Source organism: Ornithorhynchus anatinus, chromosome X5 (assembly GCF_004115215.2).
Source record: "Ornithorhynchus anatinus isolate Pmale09 chromosome X5, mOrnAna1.pri.v4, whole genome shotgun sequence".
Classification (NCBI taxonomy): domain Eukaryota; kingdom Metazoa; phylum Chordata; class Mammalia; order Monotremata; family Ornithorhynchidae; genus Ornithorhynchus; species Ornithorhynchus anatinus.
Window position 1 is genome coordinate 52,344,637 of NC_041753.1, and position 22,527 is coordinate 52,367,163.

General features: G+C 44.2%; 1 protein-coding gene across 11 annotated transcripts in view; it reads right to left on the reverse strand.

Annotated features, from left to right (window-relative positions):
• Window positions 1-22,527, reverse strand: part of JAK2 (Janus kinase 2) — a 176,188-nt gene that overhangs the window by 107,009 nt on the left and 46,652 nt on the right. For all 11 annotated transcript variants that reach the window (XM_029056389.1, XM_029056386.1, XM_029056385.2 and 8 more), the window contains one exon: window positions 4,476-4,727. In XM_029056389.1, the coding sequence (XP_028912222.1) occupies window positions 4,476-4,695 (220 nt within the window). In that variant the 5' untranslated portion in view covers window positions 4,696-4,727. The remainder of the gene's footprint in view (window positions 1-4,475; window positions 4,728-22,527) is intronic.

The window sequence follows — 22,527 nt, forward strand, 5'->3', positions numbered from 1 at the left end:
GGAGCTCATGGGCATTGAGCCTTGTCATTTCCTGCATTCATTTCATAGGATACACTTTCACGGCTATCAAGTAAGCAAATTGAGCATGCTATCGCTTAAAGAGTTTGGTAGACTTAAAGGAGACCCACAAAACAGTTTCCACGAAAACCCCACCCATCAGACCCATGGTCTTCTGTATTTGTCGCTTCTTAAAACTGAGTTCCTTTGAGCAATTTTTAAAAGCAATAAGAGTTTAATAAATTGAAAAATCCACTGGGAGACTACATTAATAATAATAATAATGTTGGTATTTGTTAAGCGCTTACTATGTGCCGAGCACTGTTCTAAGCGCTGGGGTAGACATAGGGGAATCAGGTTGTCCCACGTGGGGCTCACAGTCTTAATCCCCATTTTACAGATGAGGGAACTGAGGTGCAGAGAAGTGAAGTGACTTGCCCACAGTCACACAGCCGACAAGTGGCAGAGCTGGGATTCGAACTCATGAGCCCTGACTCCAAAGCCCGTGCTCTTTCCACTGAGCCATGCTGCTTCTCAAGTTACTTATTACTTATCAAGTTGAGGCTGCTTTTTTTGATGGTGGGGAAAAATAGTTTATGTCTCTTCAGTAGCAGCTGCAGGGCCTTCTCCTTAAGAGGAACAGATCCCAATTGGTAATCAATATTTCCGATGATCCACAGAGGTCAACATTCATTTAGCATCAAGACTAATTAGAACAAAGTAGTCCAATTAACTTGACATTGGACATGTTCTACATGCAATCATTTTTCCAAAAATATATTCCCCTACCTACCCTAAAACTAGATTTTTGGAAAGCAGCTCTCCCAACCCATATCACCGTTCACCTCTCCATCAATTAATTGACCTGAGCCTCTTTTCCTCAAGCTGAAAGCAAGCCAACAGTAGCAGCAACAAGTCTAAAATGCATTCTCTGGCTAGTCAAACTGCCACAAGGCAGAAAGCAAGTAAATAATAAAATAACTAAAGTGGATTTCACTTGAGATAAAGTGGACTCTTCATGTGAAAACTATATCCTGGTTGAAACCAAGCACCTTTTCTCATCCTTTAGACTTTTCCTACTTGGAATCGATGGGCTACACTTGTCACTACTAGACTCAAAAACCTAGCATTGGTATGGAACCTAGAAAGATAACAAATATTACGCTAATTCGAGTTGCATTGTCACCCTGAAAATGTTGCCGCAGAACTGGAATTTGGGAAGGTTATCTGCACGTCCGTGGTTGTGTCCCCCAAAATCCTGCTCGTGAGCTGATTTTTCAGGAGCTGGTTATACTCGCTCGGCAAAGTCTCTGTTGGCTCTAGTTCCCTGTTAAGAACTTTTTATGACAAAGAAACAAGTTGAACACTTGACAACAAGTAGGCCCTTTTGTTGCTCTAACTTGAGATTGAAGAGCTTCCCGGTCCTTCCTCAGCCCTTCTGAAACTCAGTTAAACCAGAAGCCAGAAAACTCTCAATCCTAGGGAGCATACAAATTCAAAAAGAGTGCCTGGATGATGCTCGGATGGAGTGATAGGAAGGGATGTTAATTTTATAGCTTTGTTAGAAAGAGGGTCCTCAACCAACAACGATTCCAAAACAGTCTTTATTTCAAAAGGTGAGACTGGAAATTTGCTTGGGCCAATTCCATCTATGGCCAATTCTGTAATTTTCTCATCACTTCTTTGATACGCTCATGAAAATAGGAAAGAAACACTACCCTTTCCCATGCTTGGCTAATGGGGCCTCTCTCAGGACTTGCTTCTCTTTAGGAAGGAAATGTTTCCAAACTAACTGAATTATCTGGGTGAAAAGCAGGAAGGAATAGGCTATTAATTCCGCACTAGAGAAGCCTTAAGGCAAAATAAGATACTTGCAGGCTACATTCCAGATAAATAGCTCAGCTGGCTCTGTGAATGCCTTTTGGGCCAAAGATGCTGAATATGGGAACACTAAGCTCCTGCTAACATGACAGTAAGGTTAAGAGGAGGAAACACTGAATTCAACTCTGCACCCAGAAGTCATGTCCTTGAATCACGCCTTGCAGTTTAATTGTTTTTGTACCTATTGTCTCTCCCTGCTTTTGGTTGTAACCTTATTGAGGGTATTACATTGTAACCTCCAACTTTAGTATAAACTGCTGCAGGCTGAGCTTTTAATAAATACAAATCCTTAATTGAAGGGCCCTTCTGTTTTAATGGATGCCTAGTCATTACAGCCATGCTAAGTGTACAACAAATGCCAGCCTCCTAGCTGATCTCACTGATTTCCCTCCAGCCTTTCCACTCTACAGTCAACACTTTATGGTGTAGTGGATAGAGTACGGGACTGGGAGTCAGAAGGTCATGGGACCTATTTCTGGATCCACTGCTTGTTTGCTGCGTGACCTGGGACAAGTCACTTAACTTCTCTGTGCCTCAGTTACCTCATCTGTAAAATGGGGATTGGGACTGTGAGCCCCACGCAGGACAGGGACCGTGTCCAACCTGATTTACTTTTATCCACCTCAGTGCTTAGTACAGTGCCTGGCACATAGTAAGCGCTTAACAAATACCACAATTATTATTATTACTTCACTCGGCTCCTCCTGCCTATGTCTCCCTGATCCTCCAAAACCTCCAATGTCTTTCCATCCCTCTCCGCATCAAGCAGAATGCCGGGCCGTTGGCTTTAAGACACTCGATTGGCTCTCTCTCGCTACTCATCCACTCTCCTCTCCCACTATCCCCCAGCTTGCATGCTTTATTCCTCTCAAGCTAACCTAAGCACTGTGCCTCTTCTTGTCTCTCTTGCCACAGGCCTCTTGCTCGTAGACTCCCTGCTGTCTGGACCACCCTTCCCTTTCACAGCTCTCCCCATTTTCAGAATGCGTCTGAGATCACCTCACCTGCATGAGGCCTTCCTTGATTAATCTCTAATTACCCCACCTTATATCTCCCAACTGCCACATCGGCCTTCCCATACCACCTAAGCAGTTCCCACAACCGTCACAGACCGTACGTATCTTATAGACTCTATTATTCCCCTTCTCTGTGTTTCCCCCAGTAGACTATAAGCTCTTTGAGGACAGGACTGTGTCTTTTACCATTTGTAATCAATCCACGAGATTTGTTGAGTGCTTCCTGTGTGCAGAGCACCCGTGCTACGTGGTTGGGAGAGTACGATACAACAGCAAGTAGACACGATCCCTGTCCACGAGGAGCTTATGGTCTAGCTCACCCAAGCACTTAGTACTCACTAATGCAGTCGACCGATGCCATTCGAAGGGCAGCACATTCACTGCACCATATCTACGCTAGGGAATGCAGATGCCCTGAACTACCAGCACTTTCCCAGAGATAATCACAGCCATGGAAGCCAAGATAGCAGTGGCCAGAAGGGCCACTCTTTCTCTAGCTGGTACTGCCGCTTTCACTAGATATAGTAAAGCTGGTAAATGAGGACATTCCAAAATGCTTAAAAGAGTGCTTTGCACTCGGGAGATGCTCAATAAGAAGAAGAAGCAGAAGAAGAAGAAGAAGAAGAAGAATGATGGGAATTATTGAATGCTTACTATGGGTCAAGCTCTGTTCTACGCACTGGAGAAGCTACATGGTAATCAAGTTGTCCCATGTGGGGCTCACAGTTTTAATCCCCATTTTACAGATGCGGGAACTGAGGCACAGAGAAATGAAGTGACTTGCAATACAATTGATTATTATTAATTTATTTATTTGTTCATTCACCTCCCTCTTTTGTATCTAGCCTCCCACTTTGGGGATTACTGAATATTCGCCAATTTTTGTCCACTGTCTCCCCTGTTAGATTGCAGAGCCCTCAAGGGAAAGGATTGGGTATTTAATACTTTTGTTTACTTCCCAACTGCTTAGTACTGTGTTCTGCACACAGTAGGCACTGACTGTGTCCAAACTAGCTTGTATCTACCCCAGAACTTAGTACAGTGCTTGGCACATAGCAAGCGCTTAACAAATACCATTAAAAAAAGATGCAATAAATTGCAAAGTACATGCAAAGATATGTTTTTTTTTAACATGCAGGACCCATTTTCAGCCAAAGTGACCTCAGCATAGTGCAAACGTTGTGCTGTAGCCCCAAAACTCAGCAGGCAGTTGCCACGATCGCTGCTGTGATCTCCACCACCCGCCGACACCCCTTTAGCCGACCATTTTAAAATACCGTTTTTTAAAAATTCATCTATACGTGCAAATATCTTTATACGTATATCTATATACATACACACACATTTGGCCGATTTCCAAATATTGACATCCTGATTAACTTGTGTAGCGGCAACTGCTGATAATTATCTAATGATGACCTCCTGTGGAAAAATCAAAACTGAAATGCCAAGTACCCCCACACTTGCATGCTTATTTCTGCTCTGATCATCAGAATATAGGACTGCATACTTTTTTTACCGTTCTTGGAGTTAAAATAGCACTCACTAGATCAGAAGTAGATTGACCGCCCCTGGACTTACCACAAGCTTTACTAGCAGCCACACAAATCTCTTCAGCAATATGCTCCCCGGCTGGAAACTGTAAGTAATCTCCCTCAGCCTTTCCCAGGAAGTGGTAAAGATAGACCTGAAGAAACGGCTCTATTTGCTTCACAGCATTATCGTTCCCGGGGACATCGCCATTCTGATGAGCGGTAGATGTGGCAGTTCCCTCCATCTCTGTCAAGGTGAGGCAAGCCATTCCCGTGCTGGGTTTTCTTTTAGTACATTTGCCTGAAAGGAAAAGAAAATGCTTACTAAATCTACAAAAGAAAAACGCCTACAAAAATGAAATCTGTATTGCCACCTATAATTGCAAAATAGATACAACAACTATTATGTGAATTTTAGCTGCACATCTTCTGCGGCTTGATGAGAGACTATTTCTCCAGGATTTAAGAATTAGATTGCCCCATGCTGCCTAGCACATATTACTACAAGATAACAGTAATTCAATGCCAATAATAAAGAGTACAGATATCTATATTTCACCCAAAAGAAAAACATGTTGACCAAATTATTTCAATCTAATTTCCAGAATAGCCATCTATTCGACTAAAAGATAAATGCCAGAAGGTGTCATTTTGTTATCCTTTTAAATGTAAAAGTATAGTATTGTACTGATAAAACCAACACGATATTTTTACTATGAAAATGGGCCTCCTTTACTTTAAACTGGAATTGATATCCATCCAACCCTCAGCCCCACAGCACTTAGGTACATATCTGTAATTTATTTTAATGCCTGTTTCCCCCTCTAGACTGTAATCTCTTTGTGGGCAGGGAATGTGTCCACCAACTCTGTTGTATCATACTCTCCCAAGCACTTAGTAAGTGCACACAGTAAGCACTCAATAAATACCAAATGACTAAGAGGTACAATCCGTTGCACCACCAATAGACCATTAGAAGGTATTTAAAGAAATGAGACATGATTTACTGCTTAGGCAGAGATTTTTTTTTTAATGGTACTTGTTAAGAGCTTAAGATGTGCCAGGCACCTAACTAAGCACTGGGGTAGATACAACAAAATCAGGTTGGACCCAGTCCTTGTCCCACATGGGGCTCGCGGTTTAAGTAGGAAGGAGTAGAATTTACTCCCCATTGTACAGATGGGGTAATTGAGGCTCAGAGAAATTAAGTGGCTTGCCCAAGGTCACAGAGCAGACAGCTCCTTCCTACTTAGGCTGCGAACCCACGCAGAACAGGGACTGTGTCCAACCTAATTAATTTTTACCTACCCCAGCACTTAGAACAGTGTTTGACACATAATAAGTGCTAAAAAATACCATAAAAAATTAAATTTTTTTTTTAAAAAGGCAGTGGATTAAAAGCCAGATCCTCTGACTCTCAGGCCCATGCTCTCTCTACTAGGCCATGCTGCTTCCCTCTTTAGGAGTTCTGTCCCGCCACCCAAAAGAGTTTCCACTGGAAAATCTTCAGGATAAACCTGGAAGTGGTGACAGAAGTCCTCCTGGCCCAGACTACAGCAGTAAGGCTCCCAAAGCCACTGTCCAGGACATGCAGCATCAGGGAGGCGGTGGCGACTGCTGCTGCTGACTTTAAGACACTAAGACCTGCCTCAACCTAATCATTTTCGGCTTTTTTTTCTTGGGCTTGCACAGTAAAATTTAGACTAGTGTGAAGTTTTGGGCTGCCAAACAAAATCCACATTATGTTGAATCTGTTCACAAAAAAAATCTCACAAAGTCATGGAGACATAACAATAATAATAATAATTGTAATATCTGTTGCGCGCTTACTATGTGTCAGACAGTGTACTAAGTGCTGGGGTGGATACAAGCAAATCGGGTTGGACACAGTCCCTGTCCCCTGTGGGGTTTCACAGTCTTAATCTCCATATGACAGATGAGGTAACTGAGGCCCAGGGAAGTTAAGTGACTTGCCCAAGGTCACACAGCAGACAAGTGGCAGAGCAAGGATGTAACTCAGAAAACATAAAACAGAAAGTAAACAGAACTTGTACAAAACAAGTAATGCTTTTAAATACATATACATGTTCTCCTATTCCCTTCTGCATCACCCTGACTTGCTCCTTCTATTCATCCGCCCTCCCAGTCCCACAGCACTTACGTACATATCCGTAATTTATTTGTTTATATTAATGGCTTCCTCACCCTCTAAATTGTAAACTCGTTGTGGACAGGGAGTCTGTTATATCGTTATATCTTACTCTCCCAAGTGCTTAGTACAGTGCTCTGCACACAGTAAGTGCTCAATAAAAACAGTCGATTGGCATACTAAATAGGCCATATGGTCTAAATAATAAGTACAGCCTTCCTTCTGGCGCAGTCCTAGACCCCCTCCCGCCCCCGCCACTAGGTTGAGGGGAGACAAGGGGGGGGGGGCGCAGTAGACCTACCCCTTGGCTCGTGGCTCTGGGCCGACTCAGCCCAAACCTCTTCCTCCGTGGGCTCCGTCCCCTCCCTCGGCTCACGGTCCCGGAGCCGAGACGGCCACTCGGAGAACAGGGCCGGGGGGGGGTGCGCAACATCGAGGGGCAATCATCTGGTTGCCCACAAAACAAGGAGACGGGACTAAAGGCGGGGGGAGGGGGAGCGAGGCTATTTTGATACTTAATCAATAAACCCCGGGCTGAAAAGAAGGGGAGGGAATTTGTTATTAAAGCAATTGGTTTCAGGCTAAACAGACGTTCAAAGAGGTTTGATTCAATTAATGGGTGAAAAGTTGAGAGTATGTTTTTAGACTGCAATTAGGAATTTTTGAGGAAGAGGCAAGAGGCGCAGACTGTAATGGGGATGACAAATAGAGGCGCACTCAGGGGTAGAGATGACAAAATGAACACACATACACACGTATATGGGGGGGAAAGGGGTATATCAGCTGGCTGTTGCGTGGGCGGCATGGCCTGTTCACATGGGCGGAATGGAACTACCCCATGGTGGTCACCTGCTCAACATGCTGCGGTCATGTGGGCTGCACAGGACTATCATGCTACGACCACGTGGGCGGCACGGGGCCATCACATGATGGTCACGTGTTCAGCATGCCACGGTCATGTGGGTGGCCATCACGTGGTGGTCCCGTGTTCTGCATGCCTTGATCATGTGGGTGGCACAGAGCTGTCACAAGGCGATCATTTGACTGGCACTGCCCAATCAAGTGGTCAGTATGGGGCTGTCATGCTGCGATTGTACTTGCCCAAGCAATCTAAGTATTTGTTAAGCGCTTACTCTGTGTCAAGCACTGTTCTGGGTGCTGGGGTGGGCACGAGTCGATTAGTCCTTGTCCCGCTTGGGGCTCACAGTCCAAGTAGGAGGGAGCACAGGTACTGAGTCCCCAGTTTACAGTTGAGGCACAGAGAAGTGAAATGACTTGCTCAAGATCACACAGCGAGCAACTGGCAGAGCCGGGATTAAAACCCAGGTCCTTCTGACACTCCAGGCCCATGCTCTTCCCACTGGGCCACACTGTCGAGTGTTCTAGTTCCTGGACATGCTAGATATCCTGACCCAAGTTAGAGCCTCCAGGTATGACTCTTTGTCATGAAAGCACGATCAATCTCAGGGCCAGACTGAGACCCACATACTTGAGGTTCCTTGGCTGCGCCTGACCTGATTATCTTGTATCTCACCCAGCGATTAATGCAGTGCTTGGTGTAAGCTTGTCCTCTAGACTGTAAGCTCATTGTGGGCAGGGAATTTGTCTATTGTTATACTGTACTCGCCCAACCACTTAGTACAGTGCTCTGAACACAGTAAGCGCTCAATAAATGCAACCGAATGAATGAAGCCCTTAGCGCATACTACAATTATCACTATTAGTAGTATTGCTGGTATTAAAAGTTTTTAAGCACTTAAAGAATGGTGCCATCGCCAAAGATAAATGCCATCATGACACAGGTACCTGCTGAATACACCACTCGACCCTATTAAGAGAAAAAGCTGATGTTGATGAGAGGGTAAAAGCGTCAGTTACCTGGCAAAGCAACTAGTAAGTTTGAGCAGCGCTGAAAACCACTTTTAGGCAACTTTGATATTTACTTAGTTAAATTGTGATTTGAAACGTAAATAGCTCTTTGCTACTGCTAAACCCAGAGCCACGACCCCAGTAATCTATGCTACGATAGGTTTTGTCACTATCTAACCACGGATTCCCTCGGCCTTGGGCAGTGGGGCTCCAGTCCACCAGAAGAGTTCTAAAAACAATGCTAATGGCATACGTATGTCCCTCTACCTTCCTTCCCTGGCATGGAGTAAGTGAGAGGGGCAGCTGCGGGCTCCCATTGCCAGTTTTAGAACGCTTCTGATGACATGCCAGGACTGAGAGGAGGAGAGGGGCCCCTCCCTCCTCTGGTGAGAATCACCCAGGAAGCCCCTTCTCACCCTCCTGAGGTAAGAATCTGGTGAGCGTGGGGAAGGGGTGTGTGGTCCCGAATAAGACGAGCAGATGGGGGGCTTCTTTCCCCATACCGTTCTGCCAGAGAACATGGGGGGTCAGCGCCCATCCCCACTACTGGTGGCGATGGGTTCCTCCACTTATTACAGGAAGGGCCAGCCTGATAAAGCTCGTACCTCAAAATAGGGCTTTCCTTTCTCTAATGCCAACCTACTTGCTGAACCTCAATCTCATCTATCTTGCCGCCGACCACTCGCCCACATCCTGCCTCTGGCCTGGAACGCCCTCCCTCCTCATACCCGACAGGCGATCACTCTCCCCAACTTCAAAGACTTACTTTGAAGGCACAACTCCTCCAAGAGGTCTTCCCCAACTTCCCCAACCTCATTTCCTCATCTCTCACTCCCTTCTTTATCACCCTTGCACTTGGTTTCGTTTCCTTTATTCACCCCTCCCTCAACCCCACAGAACTTACGTACATGCCTGTAATTTATTCATTTATATCATGTCTGTCTCCCCATCTAGACTGTAAGCTCGTTGTGGGCAGCGAACTTGTCTATCAACTTTGTTATAGTATACTCTCCCAAGTACTTGGTATACTGTTCTGCACATAGTAAGCACTCAATAAATACAACTGATAGATTACTTACTTGCCTTAAAAATGGTTATACTGATTTGTAAAGTAAAAACTAGAATTGAATCAAAACTCTGTCTCAGAAAGGCTCCTATAACAAATTAGAATTTTTAATATAGAATTATGTGTTCTGAGGAAGAATTAAATACCTCACTAACTATAACTGAATTTTAATTCTAAGTAATAGTTTTTCCTAGCAGAGTTCACTTGTATGGTCATACAGCAGAGACCCATAAAAATAAAACGAGAACAATCATAAAGCAAAATTACTTTTGCTATATTACTGATGATAACAAATGCCTAAAATTCCTTTCTCAAGGTTAGAGGGAGTCAGAGGATTTGGGTACTAATCCCAGCTCTGCTATCACCTGCTATGTGACCTTGGGCAAATCACTTAACTTCTCCGTACCTTGGTTTCCTCGTCTGTAAAATGGGGATTAAATACCTGTTCTCCCTCCTACTTGGGCTGTGAGCCCCATGTAGGACAGGAGCTGGGTCCTACCCGATTATCTCGTATCAACCTCAGTGCTTAGTACAGTGTTTGGCACATAGTAAGCACTTAAACACAATCATTATTATTATTGATACTTTCTCCTCTTTGGTCATTAACATATGTCTACTAACTTCCCAGTTATATACCAATCACCTATAGGATACAAACCAGTTTGGAATAGAAAGCTAAAGTCTCCTTTTTCTAATAGAACTAATCCCTCAATAATAATAATAATGTTAATTTTTTTAAGCGTTTACTATTTGCCAAGCACTGTTCTAAGCATTGGGGTAGATACAAGGTAATCAGGTCATCCCATGTAGGGCTCACAGTCTTCATCCCCATTTTAGAGATGAGGTAACTGAGGCACAGAGAAGTTAAGTGACTTGCCCAAGGTCACACAGCTGACAAGCGGTGGAGCCGGGATTAGAACCCATGACCTCTTATTCCCAAGCCCGGGCTCTTTCCACTGAGCCACACTGCCTCTCTAATAATGTTGGTATTTGTTAAGCACTTACTATGTGCCAAGCACTGTTCTAAGCGCTGGGGTAGATATTAGGTCATCAAGTTGTCCCACATGGGCTCCCAGTCTTAAAATCCCCATTTTAATAATAATGGTATTTGTTAAGCACTTTCTATGTGCAGAGCATTGTTCTAAGCACTGGGGTAGATACAGGGTAATCAGGTTGCCCCACGTGAGGCTCACAGTTAATCCCCATTTTACAGATGAGGTAACTGAGGCCCAGAGAAGTTAAGTGATTTGCCCAAAGTCACACAGCTGACACGTGGCAGAGCCAGGACTAGAACCCTAGACCTCTGACTCCTAAGCTTGGGCTCTTTCCACTAAGCCACGCTGCTTCTCTAAAATAGTTTCCCCTCACTTGTCATTACAGCAAAACAAAAACTGATTAAATATTATTTTCCTTTTTCTGAAGTTAACTCAGGGCTTATCAATTTCAAGGAAAAATGATCATCTTCTACATTTTCCTTAATCCCATTACATATATCAAACTTTCACCAAAATTTTTTAATTGTCCCACATACCAGAAATGGATAAAAATAAAGCCCCTAATCAAAATAATCCCCACAAGATGATTCACACCGAACGAGGAGGTAGCGAGGTTTGAAAGTGGTAAATTCAAAATTAACAAAGGAGACTTTTTTTTTTCCCACACAGCTGGTGGTTAAGTAATTAATTCATTCGAATTTACTGAGCACTTACTGTGTGCAGAGCACTTGGGAGAGTACAATACAACAATAAACAGACATATTCCCTGCCCACAAGGAGCTTACAGTCTGGCGGGGGAGACAGACATTAACATATAAAAATAATTACAGATATATCCATAAGTGCTGTGGGGCTGGGAGGGGGGAAGAACAGAAGGTGCAAGTCAGGGTGATGCAGAAGGGAGTGGGAGAAGAGGAAAGGAGGTCTTAGTCAGGGAAGGTCTCCTGGAGAAGATGGGCCTTCAGTAAGGCTTTGAAGGTGGGGAGAGTAACTGTCGGATTTGAGGAGGGAGGACGTTCCAGGTCAGAGGCAGGAAGAGGGCGAGGGGTCGGTGGCGAGATAGGCGAGATCGAGGCACAGTGAGAAGGTTAGCACTAGAGGAGCGAAGTGTGTGCGTTGGGTTGTAGTAGGAGAGGAGCGAGATGGGGTAGGAGAGAGCAAGGTGAAGGAGTGCTTTAAAGCCAATGGTGAGGAGTTTTTGTTTGATGTGAAGGTGGATGGGCAACCACTGGAGTTTTCTGAGGAGTGGGGTGACACGTCCTGAACATTTCTGTAGAAAAATGATCTGAGCAGCAGAGTGAAGTATGGACTGGAGTGGGGAAAGGCAGGAAGCTAGGAGATGAGCAAGGAGGCTGCTGCAGTAATCCAGGAGGGATAGGATGAGTGATTGCATTTAAGTGGTAGCAATTTGGATGGAGAGGAGATGGAGGATTTTAGCGATGTTGTGAAGGTGGGATCGACAGGATTTAGTGATGGATTGAATCTATGGGTTGAATGACAGAAAGGAGTCAGGGATAACGCCAAGGTTATGGGCTTGTGAGACAGGAAAGATGGTGGTGCCATCTACAGTGATGGGAAAGTCAGGGGGAGGACAGGGTTTGGGTGGGAAGATAAGAAGTTCTGTTTTGGACATGTTAAGCTTGAGGTGACGGGAGGACATCCAACTAGAGATGTCTTGAAGGCAAGAGGAAATTACCACAGGAAGTTGGGCAGACCAAAAAATAAATAGGCTATCGAGAGGTTTGGAGAAAAGCAAAACAAGAGGTCCATAATGGACTTTTAGAAGGAAAGTGAGCCATCTAGGAGGAAAATTTATAGATGTAATATTAGAATAAATGTCAAGAAGGCAACCCCCACCCTGTTCCTCTAAATATTGTTTGGTGCCTTTGTTGGGAGACAGAAAACAGAGCTGGATGGACCAATGACCTAGTAAGAATATTCCTTATATTTTTGTAGTCAAGGTGAGGAGAAAATTAGCAGTTCAAACCAACAAACAAAACAAAACAAAACAAAAACAAACCACCACCACCATCACCCCCCACCCCCGCCACCCCGCCAAACAGTAGAGCTGGTTCAAGTTTATGTATTAACTGGTATACAGTGCAATGGCCTATCAGACAGGTCATGTTCAAGTATTGACTAACAAGATTCAAATGATCCATATTCCCCTTCAAATCCCTCCCATCTAATAAAACCACCTGCGGAGGGCTAGGAGGGAAAAAGCCATGGGCAAAAACTTTCCCTGTCAAATTAGGACCTTTTCCCACACCTGTGAAAGCAGGCGTGGGAGTGTTGCCAATGGAAATCCCAACCAACTAGCTGGGACCTCCGTCTGCTGAACACCACCTAGACTAGGTCTAAAGATCAAGCAGGGCCTCTCTGGTGCGTGCTGCCTGGAACTGTAATCAGCTCCCCAGGGTAGAACAAGTCCCTCGGAGCTACACGACCAAACGACAGAACACCCGCCTGCCCTCAGGGACCCCGAGGTCAGTGGAGGGGTGGGTGAGAGAAAATTACAAGGAGCACCCGCAGCAGTCACTAAGCAGGTGATTTGGTTGGAAGAGTGGGACCGATCTACTAGTCATGCTATGGGGAAGAGCCATAGCGGGGAGGGAAGATGAAACTGGGTCTCCCCTCCATTACCTACCTTATCTCAAACAGACGTGTTGGGGAAAAACTGGGGAGGGAGTTTACTAGGGAAACAAAAAGAAATCACAACTCACAGGTCAGTAGGGGTCTTGGTTTCTTGTGATGTCTCTAGGCATTCTGAAGAACCGAAGGAAAGAATACGGGGTTTTCCACTGGCATTCTAAGGAAGGACAGTGCCTGCATCCTACCGGTCGACCGGTATTGCAACTTCTAGTAAGGCAGCCATCTCAGTTTGTCTGAGAGGGAATAGGTCTCCAAGTCTCAAAGGGCAGCATTACAAATGATTTCATAATCTAGATTTGCCCTATTTCAGGAGTCTACTCTCACCTCTTCATTTTCTAAGGCAATTGTTTTCAAAGTTTTGCCAGTTTGGTTGCTAAAAGGCTGCCCTCTGTGGCTTCAACCCAGGGATTCGCTGACTTTTTTAGCTTGAAGTACTAACCATCATATCATTCAATGGTATTTCCTGAGCACTTATCATGTGCAGGGCACTATGCTAAGCACTTGGGAGATGACATTTTATACTATCTACAGCACTGCTAACTTTTAAAAGCCTCCTTTCTCCTTCTCGCTTGCTGTTTATGGTAGTCCGGATGAATGAAAGCAGTTTCTAATACAAATGCTTAATTCCCACCCACACGTGGGCCTCTGAGCCCTTCATACATATCCCATCATGTGGGATGTTCCCACAGTTCTCTGGCTCGAGAAAACACATTCTTCTGAGATGCATATATGGCTTCCATGTTTAGCCTTCACTGCATAAGTGGTCAGAGTGCTACCTAGGTAACAGAATTCTGTGACAGCATTTAGCCTTCTGTTGCTAATACCCATTCTTTGGTTGTGGATACGACTTCCCTGGTGCAGGTTGATACACTATCTTGGACTTCTTCAGATATAGCATAAGCCCATAACACCTAGCTAATTTGATGATATGCTTTATAATGTTTAGCATGTCTTCTTGGATGTGTGCTTCTAGGGTATAGCAATCTGTGTACAGCAATTCTTCAGTGACAGTCTCTGGGACTCTGGATGGTGCTCAAAGTCTATTTTTTTATATTTATTAAATGTTTACCATGTGTCAAGCACTGTTCTAACACACTGGGGTAGATACAGGTTTTTCAGGTTGGACACAGTCCCTGCCCCACATGGGGCTCACGGTCTAAGTAGGAGGGAGTAGGAGTTAATCCCCATTTTAGAGTTGACTTAACCGAGGCACAGAGAAGTTGAGTGACTTGCCCAAGATCCCACAGCAAGCATTTGGCAGAGCCGGGATTAGAACAAAGGTCCTCTGACTCCCCGGCCTGTGCTCTTTCCACTAGGCCATACTGCTTCTCTATTGAATTGGAAGAATTTTCTAGAGGAGTGGAAGTAAGTGTATTTGAAAACCTACATCCTGATCTCCTGTTGCATAGCTGCATAAAGTAAGTTGAACAAGGCCGGTCCCACTCTGCGTCCAATCAATCAACTGTATTTATTGAGTGCTTTCTGTGTGCATAGGACTGTACTACGCACTTGGGAGAGTAAAATACAATAGCACTGGTAGACACGCTCCCTGTCCACAAAGAGTTTACAGTCTACAGGGGGAGACAGACACTGAAATAAATTACATTAAAATAATTCATCATCATTATTCCATGGGTGGGATTTTTTTTAGCACTTACTATGTGCAGAGCACTGTACTAAGCGCTTAGGAGAGCACACTACACCAGAAGCTTTCAGTCTATGGAGGGAAACAGACAAAATAAGTTACAAATAGGGGAAATGGAGTAATAATATGTACATAAGTACTTTGGGGTTGGAGTATCAAAGTGCTTAAGGAGTACACACTCAAGTGTATTGGCAAGGCAGATGGGAGGGCCAAAAGGGTGGGAAAATGAGGAAGGCCTCTTGGAGGAGATAAGATTTTAGTCCTTTGAAGCTTTGAAGATGGGGAGAGTGATAGTCTGTTGGATATGAAGGGTGGGGAGTAGGGGGTGGGGGACAGGGGAGGTCCAGGCCAGAGGAAGGGCATGGACAAGAGGTTTGGCAGTGAGACAGATGAGACTGAGGTACAGTGAGTTGGTTGGTGTTAGAGGAGGAGATTTTTCGGGCTAGGCTGCAATAGGAGATCAGCGAGGTGAGCTTGGAAGGGGCAGGTTGATCGAGGGCCTTAAAGTCAATGATAAGGAGTTTCTGTTTGTGGAGGTAGATGGGCAACCATTGATGGTTTTTGAGGAATCGGGAGATATGGACTGAACGGTTTCTCAGAAAAGTGATCCGGGTAACACAGTGAAGTTTGGATTGGAAGGGGAGAGGTCGATAAAGAGGCCGATGCAGTAGTCAAGGTGGGATGCATATTCTTGGATCAGGGTGGTAGCAGCTTGGGTGAGAGGAGTTTGGATGAAGAGGAAGGAGCAGATTCTAGAGATGTTGTAAAGGTAGAACCCACAATGAATACGAGGGTTTAATGAGAGAGATAAGGCTAATGCCAAGGTTACAGGTGTGAGAGACAGGGAGGACAGGGTATTGTCTACAGGGATGGGAAAGTCGGGGGAAGACAGGGTTTGAGTGGGAAGATGGGGAGGTCTGTTTTGGACATGTTAAATTTAAGGTGTCGGCGAGACATCCAAGTCAAGACGTCCTGAAGGCAGGAGGAAATGAGAGACAGCAGAAGGAGAGAGGTCAGGGCTGGAGAGGTAGATCTGGGAATCATTCACATAGATATGATAGTTGCATCCGTGGGAGCGAATGTGTTCTCCAAGGGGTGGGCGTAGCTGGAGAACAGAAGAGGACCTAGAACTACGCCTTGAGGAACTCTCACAGGAAAGGGGTGGGAAGCAGAGGAGGAGCCTGCAAAAGAGACTGAGAATGAGCGGCCAGAAAGACAGAAGGAGAACCATGTCAGTGAAGCCGAGGTTAGTTAGAGTTTCCAGGAGAAGGGGGTGGTCCCCAGTGTCAGAAGCAGGTGAGAGGTCGAGAGGATTAGCATGAGGAGAGACCATTAGATCTGGCTTGAAGATCATTGGTGACCTTAGAGAGGGCAGTTTCTGTGGAGTGAAGGGGGTGGAAGCCAGATTGGAGGGGGTCAAGGAGAGAATTGGAGCAGAGGGTGTAAACAACTCACTTGAGGAGTTTGAAGAGCTTGAAGAGTTTGAAGGGGAATAGGAGATGGGGCAATAATTGGAGGATGCCATGGGATCAAGCGAGTGCTTTTTTAGGATGGAGGTACATGGGCATGTTTAAAAGCAGTGGGGAAGGAGCCATTGGGGATCCCAGTCTAAATAGGAGGGAGAACAGGTATTAAAACCCAATTTTGCAGATGAGGGAACTGAGGCACTGAGAAGTCAAGTGACCATTAATGGGGAGGGAAGAGGGGACAGAGCAGTTGAAGATGGTAGGCAGGGAGAGAGAGGGCTTTGCTGCTTTCTACTCATGGGCAATGGGGAATGGATTAGTCAGGGCACCCTTGTTTCTTCTTAATAATAAATAATAATAATAATAATAATAACTATGGTATTTGTTAAGCACTTACTAAGTCAGGCACCGCACTAAGCACTGTGCTGGATATAAGCAAATCGGGTTGGACACAGTCCCTGTCCCATGTGGGGCTCACATTCTCAATCCCCATTTCACAGATGAGGTAACTGAGGCCCAGAGAAATGAAGTGACTTGCCCAAGGTCACACAGCAGATAGGTGGTGGAGCTGGGATGAGAACCCATGATCTTCTGACTCCCAGGCCCTTGCTCCATCCACTACGCCACATTGCTTCTTGTTGTCATGGGGAAGTCTCTGAATCTTAACGAAATTTTCAGGATAGCCAAATTTGCTAAGTATTTGCCAGAGTCCATGTCTACTGATGGTGTTGACGGTTTTCCATCAGCACCACTTACAGGCTACTCTCAAAATCGAATGGCAGGGCAGGACCCCAAGCAATGACGTCCTAGAACACACAAAGTCTCCCAGCATGGAAGTTCTGCTCACCACAACACAACCGTGCTGAGACATGTTATGAGAATGAGGAAGTGGCTACAACACCTCAACAATCTTAACAAGGAACACAGAATTTGCTAATACATAATAGCTTTGTTACCTGGCATTCTGGGAATACAGGAGGTGCTCGTTCATCTTAGTTAAATTCTATTAACTAAGAGTCGAGAACGCCCCTGGGAACCGCTCCCAGGAAAAGGCTTTTAATAGCCACACAGAAGATTAGATAGAAAGATGCAAAATTAGAATAAAGTTCCAACCTGTTATCCCAAGGAAGACCCGCAAGGAGTGGTGACCAGAATTGGAAAAGGAACTCACTGATTAGCTGAACCCTAGAAAAGGAATGGCCTTGGTCCTACCATCCATTGTTAAGGGAAGGACCGTTTGCTTGGATGAGCAGCAGAACCCTCTGTTGTTTGCCGACTTCGTACTACCTTAGACGAATGAAACATCCATCCATTCATTCACTCATTTGATCGTATTTACTGAGCACTTACTGTGTGTAGAGCACTGTACTAAGCACTTGAGAGAGTACAATATAACAATAAGCAGACACAATCCCTGTCCACAACGAGCTTAGTCTGGGGTGTCGGGGGGGATGACACAGACATTAATATAAATAAATTGCAGATAAAGTGATTTGTGGGATTCTTGAGGGGCGGGGGCAGGAGAAGTACAAACATCTTGACCGTGCTCATTTCCTTCTCTATGACCATGGGAGAATTTAGGCATACCCTCATCATAAGCAGCATGACTTAGTGGATAGAGCATGGGGCAGGAAGTCAAAAGGACCTGGATTCTAATCCTAGCTCCACCACCTGTCTGCTGTGTGACCTTGGGCAAGTCACTTCACTTCTCTGTGCCTCAGTTACCTCATATGTAAAATGGGGATTGAGACTGGGAGCCCCTTGTGGGACAAGGGACTATGTCTAACCCGATCTGCTTGAATCCACACCAGTGCTTAGTACAGTGTCTGGCACATATTAAGCGCTTAACTAATACCATAATTATTATTGTTCTCTGGGCCTCAGTTACCTCATTTGTAAAATGGGGGTTAAGATTGTGAACCCCATGTGGGAAAGGGACTGTGTCCAACCTGATTAAGTTGTATCTACCCCAGTATTTAGAACAGTGCCTGGCACATACTAAGTACATAACTACCATAAATATCATTATCATTATTATTATTATGAACAGCCCCTGCTGGAAGAAGAGGTTCCTTCCAAGGCATCAATTAGCCAAGACTGCACTTGTATTAGGAAATATCAGAAATCCCAAATACTAGGGCTGTGAGCCCTAGTAGGAAGGAGAACAGGTATTGAATCCCCATTTTGCAGATGAGGGAACTGAAGCACAGGGAAGTTAAGCAATCAGAAGAGGGGACAGAGCAGAGAGGGTAGAAGGAATATTTCAAAGATACAACAAAGCCCAACTTTTTATGACGTTGTACGGTTGCGAATTCCTGGGAGAGAATGACGACAGATAGAACATCTGGGAGGTAGCAATCGGAAAAAGGGTCACTTTTTAGGAGCAGCAGGGTCAAGATCATGAACCCAAGAGGTGGAACTGTAAAATGACACCAGGCACTAGACGTAGCAAATGGAAGAACGTGGCCAGAGGACAATCTTTGTGTGCAGTTTGGAAGAGATTGCCAGTTACACATCTGCCTTTGCTGCTAAATAATAATAATAATGTTGGTATTTGTTAAGCACTTACTATGTGCAGAGCACTGTTCTAAGCGCTGGGGTAGATACAGGGTAATCAGGTTGTCCCACGTGGGGCTCACAGTCTTCATCCCCATTTTACAGATAAGGTAACTGAGGCACCGAGAAGTAAAGTGACTTGCCCACAGTCACACAGCTGACAAGTGGCAGAGCTGGGATAAAGCCATACACTGATAAACTCTCTGGGTCAGTCATGTCCATTAGTCAGTCACTCATATTTATTGAGTGCTTACTGTGTGCAGAGCACTGTACTAAGCACTTGGGAGGGTACTATATAACGAGATATATTCCTTCATGTCAGATATAGAAACATTTATCCACCCAAAAATCTAAAATCCAACCTAGGGTTTTTTGCATGTTCTTTTATTGACCCTAGCAACTCTCCCAGCTACATAGGAATTCTCCCTCTCACAAAGACCTTCCCTCCCTCCCTCCCTCCTATCTGCTGTCCACAGACGTTTTTAGCTCCAATGACCTACATTCTTCATCCTGATCTCATGAAGTCACCAATCCTATTTCTGCATTTTAAAACACAGAGGGAGGTTAACCGTGGGGGATAGAAGGTTGTATGGAGATTGGAAGTTTTCATTTGCTATACACTCATTTTTTTAAAAAGTTTCTGAATAGGACATCAGTGTCCCAACATAAAATAAAGAGTTCGCTATTACAAAATTCTCTGGCACTTAGGCAGTGGTAAATATTACAATCTGCATATTGCAGAAAGGGAAGTAGAAGTCCAGAGAGGCTGAGAGACTTGCTCAAAGTCATGCAATGTGACAGTGGTGGAGCCCGAACTCGAATTCATATTTTGCAACTGGTAATAGTAGTAGTAGTAGTAATAGAATTTATTAAGTGCTTACCATATGCAAACCACTATACTAAGCGCTGGAGAAAAGTACACAGATTAGAAATAGACAAGCTCTCTGGCCCTTAAGAGGCTCACAATAAGGAGGGTGAGGGGGGGCACGGATTTGAGGAAACAACATGGCCTAGTGGTTAGAGCACAGGTTTGGAAGTCAGAAGGACCTGGGTTCTAATCCTGGCTCCACCACGTGTCTGCTTTGTGACCTTGGGCAAGTCACTTAACTTCTTTGTGCTTCGTTTGCATCATCTGCAAAACGGGGATGAAAACTGTGAGCCTTATGTGGGACAGGGACTGTGTTCAACCTGATTAGCTTCTATCTACCCCAACGCTTAGAACAGTGCTTGACACATAGTAAGTGTTTAACAAATACTACAGACACACAAGGAAGGTGAAATGAGAAATGGAAAATAATATATAAAGACAAGAATAAATACCAAAGTTCTAAAGATTTCAGAAGGCAGGCCTTGCTTTATCCTCATCCTGCTGCGGTGGAGAGAGCAGAATTATACACATCCGTATATTTATTAGGACATTCGATCCTTTACTCAGCTATTTTATCCTGATGCTTGTACTACTAGTTATTATATCCTTGTGAATCATTTTTCTCTGCCTCTCCCTACTAAATTGTAAATTTCTTGAGAACCGGGCATGTGTATTGCTTCTGTTCTCTCCCAAGAGTTTAGTAAAGTGTTTTTCACCCTGTTGGTGGTTAATGCATACCACCGATTGAAGAAAGCATTAATAATAATAATAATGTTGGTATTTGTTAAGTGCTTACTATGTGCCGAGCACTGTTCTAAGCGCTGGGGTAGACACAGGGGAATCAGGTTGTCCCACATGGGGCTCACAGTCTTAATCCCCATTTTACAGATGAGGAAACTGAGGCACCGAGAAGTTAAGTGACTTGCCCAAAGTCACACAGCTGACAAGTGGCCGATCCGGGATTCAAACCCATGACCTCTGACTCCAAAGCCCGTGCTCTTTCCACTGAGCCATGCTGCTTCTCTAGAAACCCAGAGCATTTTGGAACTCAGGAACCCAAGGTTATCAAGCTGTTACTTGGTCTCTAAGCCATACTGCTCCACCCCCACAAAAATGGTATTGACAAACAGAAAAATAAAGGGCAGGATTCGAACAAGGTGATCAGATGGCTACTTAAACTCTGGCTATAGTGAAGGCTTTAGACACAGTGTGAATCTGCATGGTTCAGAGGCTTAAATATCAGCTTGAAGACTTGGAGTCTAATCCTACTCACCCTGACACTCCCTCACCCCCTGTTCTTAGTACAGCTTGGGAATTCCAGAGAAGCAGGACAATCAATCAATCAATCGTATTTATTGAATACTTACAGTACACAGAACTCTATACTAAGCACTTGGGAGTATACTCTAACAGAGTTGGTAGATGCATTCCCTGGCCAGAATGACAGAACACCTCTGCTATAATAAAAAGTAAATCCATGGAAAAATGGAGTTCAATCTACAGAGTTGCACTTTATAAACAACTTTTTTAAAGTATCCATTTCTTATGTGGAAGGATGCTTCCACAAAAATAGCCCCCAACATGGCATTTATTACGACTGAGCTAAATAGAGTAAACCTGAAGGTCTATAAAAACATAGCAAAGTTCAAGATAATGTTGTATATTGAGTGTATGGAAAGAAAAATGGTGGCAGGAGGGTTTAGGTACATTTTCATCTTTTTCACTCCTTTTCCATGCATAGTACTCAAGCATTGTTCTTCTTTTAATTACTATTATTCCAGTAAATATCTAGAAAATGGTTTGTGGCAACAATTTTAATTTAGTTTTGTGCGTGCCTGGGCAGACTGCTCTAATTTGGGTGTATTACAACAACAAAAAATACCATAATGAGAAGGTCAACTCAAGATGTAATACAACCTAGAAGGTTATACTTTTTGTCCCAACAAAAAAAGTTCTTCTTCCACCAAGACTTTCTATAAAATGAAAAACCGCATTTTTTTACATAATTCAATTAAAAAAACACTCATGTAATTCACAAAAGATTCTCCCAACGAAGCAGAAGTGAATCAAGTAATGTTGTCTACAATGTAGAGAATTTTATGACTGTCTCTGATGAGTGGTAAAGACAAAAAGCCACTTGTCTTGCTTTTCAACAAGCTAGTTTCAATCAATCGATCATATTTTTTGATGAACTGTAGCAACAGTAAAAAAATATTAAGAAACATACAAAATGTACACAGAATAATCCCCTTTTGGGGTTACCGTACACTGGCTCTGTATGTTTCTCTGTCCATACTTTAACTGAACAGCTTTTCACGAACTACATTTCTTGGATCTCGGCATCACGTCCAATAAGGAGTCCGAATGTGTCATTCTGCCCAACAATTTGGGAGCGCAACCGATTGGGAAAAAATGTCGTGCGAGACCACCAAAGTAAGAGGTCTTGGCCAGAGCAGTTTAACAATCTGCTGTACCAACAAGGCTCTGCTCCCTAAGTTTCCTACAGACTGCCACCGCACTCCAAATCCAAAAACAAGCCCCAGAGGTGCTCTGTCTGGGGATTCCAGTTCAATCAGTCGATTGATCAAAAGTATTTATTATTTTTCAGTGAGGCAGAACACTGTAAGGGGCTTGGGGGATTGCAATAGAGCTGGTAGACCCAATCCTTACTAGCTCTTGCAGGCAATTAGGAACTTTGCAGCCATGAAAATGGAAACATCACATAATGCTGGAACCGCGCTTCCCCAGACCAAAGAAGCTCAATGCCACAAACTGGTAGACCTGTGGCAAGCTGAGGAAAACCGTTGCAGTCTATAGATTTTCGGACCCTTTCTG